At 50.4% G+C, this 13,686-nt stretch overlaps 1 protein-coding gene across 7 annotated transcripts in view; it reads left to right on the top strand.

Annotated features, from left to right (window-relative positions):
* atp8a2 (ATPase phospholipid transporting 8A2) overlaps nucleotides 1-13,686 on the top strand; it is a 792,435-nt gene that overhangs the window by 719,735 nt on the left and 59,014 nt on the right. For all 7 annotated transcript variants that reach the window (XM_038818743.1, XM_038818747.1, XM_038818746.1 and 4 more), the window contains one exon: nucleotides 12,228-12,316. In XM_038818743.1, coding sequence (XP_038674671.1) covers nucleotides 12,228-12,316 — 89 coding nt within the window. The remainder of the gene's footprint in view (nucleotides 1-12,227; nucleotides 12,317-13,686) is intronic.

Below are 13,686 nucleotides of genomic sequence, written 5' to 3' on the forward strand. Positions count from 1 at the left end.
TATTTCCATTCGACTCTGTCGAAGGCCTTTTCTGCGTCCAGGGAGACGATCACCTCTTGTGTTCTCTCCCCCGAGTGGGTCATTATCACGTTCAGCAGGCGCCTGATGTTCGAGGTAAGCTGTCTACCTTTGACGAAGCCCGTCTGGTCCTCTGTGACCACCTCAGGTACACAGTCTTCTAGCCTTTTGGCTAGGATTTTGGCCAGTATTTTGGCGTCTGCGTTCAGCAGAGATATGGGTCTGTATGACCCCCACTCCGTTGGGTCTTTGTCTTTCTTAGGTATCAGCGAGATTGAGGCCTGTGCTAACGTGGGTGGCATTGTGCCCCTAGCTAGCGAGTCTGTGAACATCTCCCGCAGGTGCGGGGCCAGCGCTGTCGCAAATCTTTTGTAGAAGTCCGCCGGGAATCCATCCGGTCCCGGCGCCTTCCCCGTCTGCATGGAGCTAATGCTGTCCATGATCTCTCCCAGTGCTAGTGGTGCTTCCAGGTCCCGTTTTCTGCCCTCTCCCACGACTGGTATGTCCAGTCCATCAAGGAACCCGTTCATCCCAGCCTTCCCCGTTGGGGGCTCTGAGGTGTACAGCTCTTGGTAGAAGGCCTTGAAGGTTTTGTTAATCCTCTCTGGTTCTGTTTCCAGCGTGCCTCTGGTACCCCTGATTTGCGCAATTTCTCTGGTGGCTGCCTGCTTTCTCAGCTGGTGTGCCAACAGGCGGCTGGCTTTGTCTCCGTGTTCGTACAGGGTCCCGCGTGCCTGGCGGAGTTGGTGCACTGCTTTCCTGGTGGAGAGCAGGTCAAAGTTCCTTTGTAGTTCTTTTCTCTCCGCCAGGAGCTCTACGGTCGGGGCCTTGGAGTATTTACGGTCCACCTCCAGTATGGAGTCGACCAGCTTCTGCCGAGCCACCCTTTCCATCCTATCTCTTTGCGCTTTGAAGGCAATGATTTCCCCTCTTAGTACGGCCTTTAGCGCTTCCCAGAACGTGGAGGATGAGACCTCCCCATTTTGGTTGTTTTCCGTGTACTCCGCTATGGCCCGCGCTATCCTTTCGCTGAAGGCCTTGTCAGCTAGTAAGGCACCGTCCAACCTCCATGTGGGGCGCTGGGCCCTTCCCGTCTCCAGCCGCACGTCCATGTAGTGTGGAGCATGGTCTGATATCACAAATCCGGAGTATTCCACTTTGTCTATCCCTGGAAGCACCGTTTTCCCCACCACAAAGAAGTCAATTCTGGTGTACACGTTGTGTACTGGGGAGAAGAAGGAGAATTCTTTCTCCCCCGGGTGGGCGAACCTCCAGGGGTCCACTGCTACCATCTGCTCCATAAAGTGACTGAGTTCCCTTGCCATGCTTGAGGTTTTCCCCGTTTTGGGGTTTGATATGAACAGATAATGTTAACAGGTTAATGTAAACCTGGTTATTTTCTTAACTATCTAATCATAGCTAGAGTATCACCTGTAATGACTTCTCTTCCTGCTTCCACACCATTACCTTTGGGATCACTCAATGACCTATCTGTGGCCCTTCCTACTCCTCGCTTACTGTCCTCAACAACATCATCCAAAAAAGAATTAGCTTGCACATGTACGCTGACAACACCCAGCTCTACCTCGCTATTGCCTCTCTCAAAACATACACATTGCTAAATTATCAGACTGCTTATCTGATGTCAGTACTGCATGAGCAAAAGTCCTTCCAATTAACTTTGAGAAGATAAATATTGTTGGAAGTATTTTTGCATAATTTCTCAGTGTCAGGCTGTGATTGAAAACTGTCGTGTATCCCTCCAGATGCACTGCCGAGTTTTCAGACCAAATTTGTTCTGATATAAATTTAAAGTATCCAATTTATTTTTTTTAATTAAGGACCAATCCGCCTACTATGCAAATCTTTTTGGGTTGTGGGGGTGAGACCCACGCAGACACGGAAAGAATGTGCAAACTCCACACGGATAGTGACCCGGGGCCGGGATCGAACCCTGGTCCTCGGCGCTGTGAGGCAGCAGTGTTCAGACCAGATCTTGAGCTACCTTGAAAAAAAAAATTGGGGGTGGGGGCGGTTCTGGCTTGCACTGTCAGCCTGGCGGGGCATGATAGAGCCAGCAAAGCTGACTCCACAGAGATTGGGGCACCATCTTTAAAGGGCGCCTCGATTAGAACAGTGCCAACCTGTGCCAGGGCAGTGCCCAGGCTTGCCCCTATTCCCCCCCCAGGGGGCTGTACTTACTTTGTGCCCTCGGTGGGATCTCCTTGATTGCTTCACATTCTTAAATAGCTGCTGTGAGCTTCGCTCATGTGACGTCTCGTCAGTGAGGTATGAATATTAGTGAGGGAGGATATATGGTTAGCAAGCCCTTTAATCATATTTAAATTTAGTGAAATTTATTCATTACATCACCGGTGAGGGGCGGGGAAATCGGAAAATGAGATCTCGCCAGCGAGAATCTCGTTTCCCGACTCGTGAGATATTTTGCGCCTGTGTCACCGTTCTCGCATACGGTGAACGCGGCGCAAAATCATCCCTATTATCTTCGGTCCCTACTATTAACTTTACTTCCAAGCTAACAATTCCATCCCTCTCCCTGGCAACCGTCTGAGGCTGTTTGCAACCTTGGTGTTTATTTAAAGTCGAGGTGAACTTCTGACCACATTTCCAAACCATTATTCAGACTGATTCAGTCTCTGCATCTGCCCATCTGCTGCTGAAACCTGCATCCATAGCTTTGTTACCTTGAGACTTGATTATTTCAATGCACTGCTGGCCTGTCTCCCATATTCTACCCTCCTTAAACCAAAGCTCACCCAAAGCTCTTTTGCCTCTGTCGTTGTTCGCACCAAGTCCCATTCACCCATCAACTCTATATTTGCCGTCCTACACTGATTCCCAGTTAAGCAACACCTTGATTTTAAAATTCTCCTTGTTTTCAAATCTCTCCATGGTCTCACCAGCCTCATAACTGTTGAGATATCTGAGCTCATTTAATTACCGCTTGAGCGTTCCTGATTTTAATTGCTTCACCATTGGTAACCATGAACTGCCTAGGCCCTAAACTCTGAAATTGCCCCCTGAAACACTCCACCTCTCTACCTGTCTTTCCTCCTACAGAGGCACTTTAACATCAAACTCCTTGACCAAGCTTTTTGACGTCTGCCCTAATATTATCCTTTTGGCTCAAAGTCAAATTTTGCTTTATACCATCCCAATGTAATGTCTTGGGATGTTTCATCATGTTGAAGGCGTTATATGAGTACAAGTTCTTGTTTTTTTTTAAAATAATTTTTATTCAAATTTTTCAACAACAAATTTTCTCCCAACAATAAAATAAACAAGGCATAGAAATAAACAGAAAGAAAAGCCCCTGCCCCCAATACAAAGCAATAAATTAATAACAAAAAAGATAGTAACAAACATATAGTTTCAAAAACAAACCCCCTTAACAGACCCATAATCCCCCCCCCCCCCCCCCCCCCCGGCAACACTCCGCCAGGAAATCAAGAAAGGGCTGCCACCACCGGAAGAACCCTTGCACCGACCCCCTCAGGGCAAACTTAACCCTCTCCAGTTTGATGAACCCAGCCATGTCGTTAATCCAGGATTCCGGGCTCGGGGGGCTTTGCGTCCCTCCACTGTAACAGAATCCTGCGTCGGGCTACTAGAGACGCAAAGGCCAGGATGCCGGTCTCTCTCGCCTCCTGCACTCCCGGCTCCGATGCTACCCCAAAGATCGCGAGAACCACCCTGGAACCGACCACCTTGGACAAGGTCCCCGCCACCCCCTTCCAGATCCCCTCCAACGCCGGACACGCCCAGAACATGTGGGTGTGATTCGCCGGGCCTCCCGAACACCTCCCACACCTGTCCTCACCCCCAAAGTACCGGCTCAGCCTGGCCCCAATCATGTGCGCCCTTTGCAGAACCTTCAGCTGAATTAAGCTGATCCGTGCGCAAGAAGAGGACAAATTCACCCTCCCCAGGGCGTCCGCCCACGTTCCCTTGTCGATCTCCCCTAGCTCCTCCTCCCACTTCGCTTTTAGCTCCTCCACCGAAGCCTCCTGCCCCTCCTGCATCACCTGATAAATTGCCGAGATCCTACCCTCACCAACCCACGTCCCCGAGAGCACCTTATCCTGTCTTGGCGGCAGCCGCGGAAACTCCGGCACCTGCCGTTTAACAAACGCCCTAATCTGCATATACCTGAAAGTATTCCCAGGGGGGAGATCCCACTTCCCCCCCAACTCCTCTAGGGTCGCAAACGTCCCGTCAAGGAAAAGGTCCCCCATCCGCCTGATGCCTGCCCTATGCCAACTCAAAAACCCACCATCTATTCTCCATGGTGTGAACCGGTGGTTGCCCCGTATCGGGGTCCAAACTGAGGCCTTCACTTTCCCCCTATGCCGCCTCCACTGCCCCCAAATTTTGAGGGAAGCCACCACTACTGGACTCGTAGAATACCTTGCCGGGGGGAGTGGGAGCGGGGCCGTCACCAGTGCCTCGAAACTCGTGCCCACACAGGATGCCACCTCCAACCTCTTCCATGCGGCACCCTCCCCCTCCATCACCCACCTACGAATCATTGCCACATTCGCAGCCCAGTAGTACCCACACAGGTTGGGCAACGCCAAACCACCTACCTCCCTACCTCGTTCCAGGAATACCCTCCTCACTCTCGGGGTCTTCCGCGCCCACACGAACCCCAGAATACTCTTATTACCCTCCTAAAGAAAGCCTTCAGAATCAAGATGGGGAGACACTGGAAGAGGAACAAAAACCTCGGGAGCACCGTCATCTTAACCGACTGGACCCTGTCCGCCAAAGAGAGCGGCAGCGCATCCCACCTCCTAAACTCCTCCTCCATCTGTTCCACCAGCCTCGAAAAGTTTAGCCTATGCAGAGCCCCCCAGCTCCTATCTATCTGGATGCCAAGATATCTAAAGCTCCTCTCCACCCTCTTCAACGGGAGCTCCCCTATCTCCCTCTCCTGGTCCCCCAAGTGCAGCACAAACAGCTCACTCTTCCCCACGTTGAGCTTATAGCCCGAAAAGTCCCCGAACTCCCCAAGTATCCTCAACACCTCTGGCATCCCCCCCGCCGGATCCGCGACGTACAACAGTAAATCATCCGCGTACAGTGACAATCGGTGCCCCCCACCCCGACAATCCCCCTCCAGATCTTCGAATCCCTCGGCGCCATGGCTAGGGGTTCAATCGCTAACGCAAAGAGCAGGGGAGACACTGGGCACCCCTGCCTCGTCCCCCAGGACATCCGAAAGTCCTCCGACCTCCTCCCATTCGTCACCACGCTCACTACTGGGGCACTATACAGCAGCCTCACCCGGCTAATGAATCCCTCACCAAACCCAAATCTCCTCAACATCTCCCACAGGTAGCTCCACTCCACCCTATCGTCCATCGATGCTACTATTTCAGCCTCCCCATCCGCCGACGACATCATCATAACATTAAGGAGCCGCCGCACATTAACATTCAGCTGCCTCCCCTGCACAAACCCTGTTTGGTCCTCATGGATAACCAGCGGGACCAAATCTTCCCGTAACAGCCTTCCCGAACAGGCGCCGGAATGTAGTGACTAGGGGCTTTTCACAGTAACTTCATTTGAAGCCTACTCGTGACAATAAGCGATTTTCATTTCATTTCATTTTCTTCCACCCTCCTGGACAGTATCTTAGCCAACAACTTTGCGTCCACCTTGAGGAGCGAGATCGGCCTATAAGACCCACACTGGAGGGGGTCCTTATCCCACTTCAGAATCAGTGAAATTATTGCTCCCCCCCCCCCCCCCCCCCTCTCCCTCGCCTCATTCAGGGTCCTCACTAACAACGGGCCCAGCAGGTCTGAGAACTTCTTATAAAACTCCACCGGGAACCCGTCAGGCCCCGGTGCTTTCCCTGTCTGCATGCTCCCCAGCGCCTCCATCAACTCCTCCAACTCGATTGGGGCCCCCAGACCCTCCACCCGCTCCTCCTCCACTCTTGGGAACTCCAGCTTATCCAGAAAGCGATCCATCCCGCCCACCTCCCTAGGGGGCACCGACCGGTACAGCTCCTCGTAGAAGGACCTGAACACCCCATTAATGTCCCTAGCACTCCGCACCAGGTTCCCTCCTGTATCTGTGACTCCCCCTACCTCTCTCACTGCCTCCCGCTTCCGGAGCTGGTGGGCCACCATCTGACTTGCCTTCTCCCCGTACTCATACACCACCCCCTGCGCCCTCCTCCACTGCTCCTCCACATTCCGGGTGGTCAGTATATCGAACTCCGCTTGGAGACTGCGACGCTTCCTCAAAAGCCCCTCTTCCAGGACAGCCACATACCTCCTGTCCACCCTTACCATTTCTTCCACCAACCTCTCCCTCTCAATCCTCTTCCCCCTCTCCCTGTGCGCACGAATAGATATCAGCTCCCCTCTCACCACTGCCTTCAGCGCTTCCCAAACCACCTCAACTTGCACCTCCCCATTGTCATTAGCTTCCAAATACCCCTCTATGCACCTGCGGACCCGTCCACATACTTCCTCCTCTGACAGAAGCCCCACATCTAACCTCCACAGCGGGCGCTGATCCTTCCCTCCCCCAGCTCCAGGTCCACCGAATGCGATATGACTATCGCCGAATACTCCGCCCCCACCACTCTCGGGATTAGCGCCCTGCTGAGGACAAAAAAAATCAATCCGGGAATAAGCCTTGTGGACATGGGAGAAAAAGGAGAACTCCCTCCCTCCCGGCCTCAAAAACGTCCAAGGGTCTACCCCTCCCATCTGATCCATGAACCCCCTCAGCACTGAGGCCTCCACCGGCCTCTTGCCCGTATTAGACCTCGAATGATCCAGAGATGGGTCCAACACAGTATTAAAATCCACTCCCAAGATCAAGCCCCCCATCTCCAGGTCTGGAATCCGGCTCAACATTCGCCGCATGAAACCTGCATTGTCCCAGTTGGGGGCGTACACATTAACCAGAACCACCCGCTCCCCTTGAAACCTACCACTCACCATTACGTATCTACCACAGCTATCCGCCACCACACTCGACACCACGAACGACAAGCTCTTGCCAACTAAAATCGTCACCCCTCGATTCTTCGCATCTAGACCCGAGTGAAACACCTGTCCAACCCAGCCTCTTCTCAGCCTCACCTGATCCGCCACCTTAAGGTGCGTCTCCTGGAGCATAGCCACGTCCACTCCCAGGCCCTTCAAATGCGCCAAGACCCGGGACCGCTTCACCGGTCCATTCAGCCCCCTCACGTTCCATGTGACCAGCCGAATCTGGGGAGGGTCTTCCCCCTCCCTCGGCGCCGGTCAGCCATAACTCTCCCTCGGCTCACCACGTGCCCGCAGAATTCCCCCAGGCCTGTTCCCCACGGTGACAGACCCCCCTCCCAACCCCCCCTCACCAGCAGTTCCCCTTTGGCCCCTCCAGCAGCAACCTGGTACCCCCCCTATTCACTCCCCAAGCCCCCCCACCCCCAAGCTAGGGCCCCCCCCAGTTGCGTAATCCCTTCCATCGTACTTCCATAAGTCAGCCGACTCCTGCTGACCCCGGCTGCCCCCACCACCCCAACGACCCCCCCCCCCCCCCGGTGTAACACAACCACCACTCCCCCCACCCAGTGCCGGTCCCGCCCGCTGCGCCTCCAGCGCAGGAAGAAAGCCCGCGCGTCCATCTCAGACCCCCCCCCCCCCCCCCCGACCCAACACGCGGGAAAAAGAAGGGCGCGTGACCCAGCGGGCCCGCGAACAGCTCCCCAGCCCTCCACCAGTGAAAAACAAGAAAGCACCCAAATAAATAAATAACAGCCCCAAAAAGTGAAAAAGCAAAAAGGCATCAACAAACACAACCAGAAAAACGAAAGGATACCCAGGAGGACAAGGCCTCCGGACTATGTACATCAGCCCCCAGCCCCCCAGTCCTCAGTTCGAGTCCAACTTCTCTGCCTGGACGAAGGCCCAGGCATCCTCCAGGGAATCGAAGTAAAGCTGGCGATCTTTGTAAGTGACCCAGAGGCGAGCCGGCTGTAACAGGCCAAACTTCACCCCCTTCTTGTGAAGCACTGCCTTCGTCCGATTAAAACCAGCCCTTCTCTTCGCCACCTCCGCGCTCCAATCCTTTTTTAAAAAATAATTTTTATTGGAATTTTTTACAGAAAATATAACAACAAACAATGAAATGCAACAAAATAACCCCATAATAACTGTAACACCCCCAAGACCGTATCAACGCATGTATCAGATCTCCCCCCCCCCTCCCCCCCCAAACCCAGTGAACAACAAGAGAACTTAAAAATAAATTAAAATTAAGTAAACAAACATAGTCATCGTCTCCCCCCCCCCCCCCCCCCCCCCCCCCCCCCCCACCCCGGGTTGCTGCTGCTGCTGTCCCAGTACCCTATCATTGAGCCAGAAAGTCGAGGAAAGGTTGACACTGCCTAAAGAACCCGTGCACCGATCCTCTCGGGGCGAATTTGACCTTCTCTAGCTTAATAAAACCCGCCATGTCATTGATCCAGGTCTCCACGCTTGGGGGCCTCGCATCCTTCCATTGTAGCAAGATCCTCCACCGGGCTACTAGGGACGCAAAGGCCAGCACCCCGGCCTCTTTCGCCTCCTGCACTCCCGGCTCCAACCCAACCCCAAAAATCGCGAGTCCCCATCCTGGCTTGACACTGGATCCTACCACCCTTGACACCGTCCTCGCCACCCCCTTCCAGAACTCCTCCAGTGCCGGGCATGCCCAGAACATATGGGCATGGTTCGCTGGACTCCCCGAACACTTGACACACCTGTCTTCGCCCCCAAAGAACCTACTCATCCTAGACCCGGACATGTGGGCCCAGTGCAGCACCTTGAATTGGATGAGGCTAAGCCGCGCACATGAGGAGGAAGAGTTAACCCTCTCCAGGGCATAAGCCCATGTCCCGTCTTCGATCTGGTCCCCCAGTTCCCCCTCCCACTTAGCTTTCAGCTCCTCTACTGACGCCTCCTCCACCTCCTGCATTACCTTGTAGATATCAGATATCTTCCCCTCCCCGCGCTCCAATCCTGATAAATCCTGATCTCTGCATTCTCCCACTTGCTGCTCCTCTCCTTCGCCCATCTCAGCACACACTCACGGTCAATGAAGCGATGAAACGGACCAGCACCGCCCTAGGCAGCTCGTTCGGCTTGGGCTTCCTCAACAGCACTCGATGGGCACCCTCCAGCTCCAAGGGCCCCTGGAACGACCCCGCGCCCATTAACGAGTTCAACATCATGGCCATGTAGGCCCCCAAGTCCGAACCTTCCAGCCCCTCCGGGAGGCCCAGGATCCGCAGGTTCTTCCGACGGGAGCGGTTCTCCATCTCCTCCATCCTCGCTTTCTTCTGGAGCGCCTCGTGCGACTCCACCGTCACTGCCAGGCCTAGGAGTTCGTCCTCGCTCTCCGAGGCCTTTTGCCGTCGCTCTCGGATCTCTGCACCCTGAGCCGTCTGGGTCGCCATGAGCTTGCCCAGCGAGGCCTTAAGCAGTTCCAAAAACTCAGCCTTCAGCTCTGTGAAGCAGCGCTGAAGCTGCTCCTGCTGCTCCTGCACCCACTGCTGCCACGCTGCCGGTTCCCAGCCCGCCGCCATCTTGTTTCTCCTGCCTCGCACCTTTCTCTGCTCCAAAGCCGATTTTTTAACCGCTCTGCTCCTGGTCCAGTCCATCCACCGGCAGATAACCTTAGTGGATGTGTTCCCACACGGGGAAAAGTCCAGCCAGCACCGCTACGGGCCCTTAAAAGAGCCCAAAGGACCGAAAATAGCGGGAGCTACCGAACATGCGGCTTAGCTCCGATTCACCGCAACCGGAAGTGTACAAGTTCTTGTTATAGCAGCACGGTACCGTGGCAGCACGGTAGCATTGTGGATAGCACAATTGCTTCACAGCTCCAGGGTCCCAGGTTCGATTCCGGCTTGGGTCACTGTCTGTGCGGAGTCTGCACATCCTCCCCGTGTGTGCGTGGGTTTCCTCCCACAGTCCAAAGATGTGTAGGTTAGGTGGATTGGCCATGATGAATTGCCCTTAGGGTCCAAAATTGCCCTTAGAATTGGGTGGGATTACTGGGTTATGGGGATAGGGTGGAGGTGTTGACCTTGGGTAGGGTGCTCTTTCCAAGAGCCGGTGCAGACCCGATGGGCCGAATGGCCTCCTTCTACACTGTAAATTCTATGATAATCTATGATAATTTCAAGTTTTATCGTGAACAGGTAAGGGAGATAATTCAGATGTAAAGAGTGTTGTCTAATTAGTTCTGTTTGTATATTGCTACAAGTTCCTTTTGAAATTTGACCGTTGGGTTTTCAAGTCCTCACGTTCTGGGATATAAAAAAATAATAACTTTTATTCAAATAAAACTCTTCTTGAGAGCCAATTTGAATATATAAATTTAAAACTCCTGGAGAGAAAATAATTTATTTGAAGAAGCAATGTAGTCAGATTAAGCTCTGGTGTTCATAAAAAATTCAAAGAAAATAATCTATCATTAAAAAAATGATTTACAAAGAACTAGCTTAGTTCTTCAAATTACTATCTCTTCATTATTGTATCCACTTTGGTGGAAGAATGTCTAATATAAATATATGTAGTAACTATGTTAAATGACTGTTACTTTTTCCTTCATCTTCCATTAAATGAATTTGCTGATATCTTTATCTGAAAAAGAAGTCTGATGTGATATGTTGCTGATTTCAAAGACTGACTCAAGATATTTTGGAGTCGTCAGATAAGTCTCCTTTGCAAAGAGCATTTACCAGATGGGGTAGCTGTTTTCATCAATTACTGAAAGCTTACCGAGAACTCGAGGCAAGGAAACATTTCTTGAAATTAAACGGAGTTTGTGCTCACCCATTAAAGTGATGCAGGATACAAGAGTACAAGAGCTAAAATAATGTTTAAAAAGTTTAGAACGGATCAAGAAGGCACTGAACATTTGTCAATCAAGAATTGTATCATTTATCAGTTAAGGCACTGGATCTGCTCGCCTTCCATCCACCCTTTGAATATATGCTCTCAATGTGCTCAATTTTATGTGTGATCACAGAGAATTTTCGGGTATTTGCAGCCAAACATTGCAACTAATATTGATCTTTCCTTCCGTCACTTGGCATCTACATATGTTCTTTTCACAAAGGTCACTGGATTTGATTTATGGAGCTACATACTGACTTTTCTTTAGGTGAATCAGAGCACTATCACTGTAGCTTTAACTTTGTTCAACCAATTTAACACCCACCAGTGACTGACCTAGACCTTTCATAGACTATAGATGAGCACCACAGTAGGCAGTGCACCTCACTTACTGTGCCTGAAATAAAAGATTACTTTGTTATTGCAAGGAAGGGCAGCACGGTGGCCTAGTGGTTAGCACAACTGCCTCACAGCGCTGAGGTCCCAGGTTCGATCCCGGCTCTGGGTCACTGTCCGTGTGGAGTTTGCACATTCTCCCCGTGTCTGCGTGGGTTTCGCCCCCACAACCCAAAAATGTGCAGAGTAGGTGGATTGGCCACGCTAAATTGCCCCTTAATTGGAAAAAATAATTGGGTAATCTAAATTTATAAAAAAAAAGTTATTGCAAGGATTGTGTCATTTCAAACTGACTGCAGCTTAATAACATCTGCTGCATCTGAAATTATTGCATAGCCAATGCTAACTTCAGTGAACTGTTCGGAACACGATGTTCCCGGATCTTAACCTGCTTGAATTATACAGCATGATAACAATCGCAAATGGAAGAGATAAGGGCTTTGATAACGCATTGTAAAATGTGTAACTTATGGTTTTTTATTGTAAGTTAGTCCATATATATTCAAGGGCCTTGGTCTCCAAGTTTTGGGTGTGGAACAGCATAAAACGAATGTCACACTGTTATCATTCACAGGGTTATCACCTCAAAACTGACAAATGAGCTTTTAAAACACCTCATCAGTGTGGCGTGAAACAGCTAAAGCTACTTTGTGACTAAATTGGGATTAGTGACCTTTCCACCCAGTTTAGACTGTGTGAAAGAATAGCTCTTTTTAGCCAAGTAGAGAGCAGCTAGCAAAACTTCTGCATATACATCAGTCCTCACCTTCTGTGATCTGTTCCATTAACTCCCACCACCAACACCCCCCCCCCCCCCCCCCCCTCCACCCGTATTGCCTACACACTACTTTTTGCAATGCATGATGAATATTTCATATTTCATTCTCTCTTTTGTAGGCTGGGATGATGGTGAAATGTGCGACATTCTGGCTTGGACTGCTTGTGGTGCCCATTGCATGTCTGCTAAAAGATGTGGTTTGGAGAGCGTAAGCATTACTGAACTGCAACAGCTTTTATATAGCTTTTTTAGCATAGTAAAATGTTCCAAGATGCTTCACAGGAATGTTATCAAATAAAACCAACTTTAAGGGCATTTAAGTGGCCACTGGATAGACATATGGATGAAAATGGAATAGTGTAGGTCAGATAGGCTTCAGATGGTTTCACGGGTCGGCGCAACATCGAGGGCCGAAGGGCCCGTACTGCGCTGTAATGTCCTATGTTCTATGTTCTAAAATGTGACACTTGTCCACATGAAACAATGGGATAGGTAACTTAAGGTTTGGCAGGAAATGTTGGTTTTGAAGGAGAGAAAGATAAGAGAATTTCAGAGCATAAGGCCAAAACAACTGACAGGCACAGCTGCTTGTGGTGGATTGATAAAGATTAAGGTTATGCAAAAGGCCAGAACTGGAGGAGCACAGCGATCACAGAGGGTTGTTCCACTTGAAGAGATAGAAAAGGGAGAAGCAGTAGTGAGATTTTTGAAAACAGAGATGAGAAATTAAAAATAACAATTTGACTGAGATATGAAACTGCTCTGGAAAGTCACTATTATTGAGAGACATGTTGCCAAAGCTTTTTGTCTTACAAGAATACCAAATTTCAAAGCATACCGCAGGACTGCTGATAGATACACCAATAGCCAGTTTAAATAATGAATCAAGCTTATAACATGGCGCTTACTGGAAGCAACATGCTTTCATAAACAGGGACCATTCCCTGGGAATATGTGCATTTTTGAATAGCCCAGAAGCATGGGGAGCCAAAAATTCCCCATTGCTTTCTCCAAGGCAGTGCCTTTACCAATCAGAATTCATTTACCAACCAATCAGTGCCCCTTTTCTCCGGCATTATAGATTGTTGCAATCATTTGAAATTTGGCATTCTTGCATTTGAAAAAATGAAATGAAATGAAAATCGCTTATTGTCACGAGTAGGCTTCAATGAAGTTACTGTGAAAAGCCCCTAGTCGCCACATTCCGGCACCTGTCCGGGGAGGCTGGTACAGGAATTGAACCATGCTGCTGACCTGCTTGGTCTGCTTTAAAAGCCAGCGATTTAGCCTGGTGAGCTAAACCAGCCCCTTGCTAAACCAGCCCCATTTGTCCTGATGAGGGAAAGACGGAAAGCTTCGGCAGCATATCCCTCTTTCCAGCAATATTAAAGTTCTGTGTTACCAAGTGAAAGTCATTATTATCATTCATTTCATTGCTGCTTTTGGGACCACACTGCATAATTTGGCTGTCACATTTTCCTGCGGCACAACATTGGCTGTACTTTAAAAATTACTCAACTGACTGCTAAGCATTTTGAGTCATTCTGACGTCATGAATAGTGACATATAAAGACTTTT

The sequence above is a fragment of the Scyliorhinus canicula genome, chromosome 14, assembly GCF_902713615.1.
Source record: "Scyliorhinus canicula chromosome 14, sScyCan1.1, whole genome shotgun sequence".
Classification (NCBI taxonomy): domain Eukaryota; kingdom Metazoa; phylum Chordata; class Chondrichthyes; order Carcharhiniformes; family Scyliorhinidae; genus Scyliorhinus; species Scyliorhinus canicula.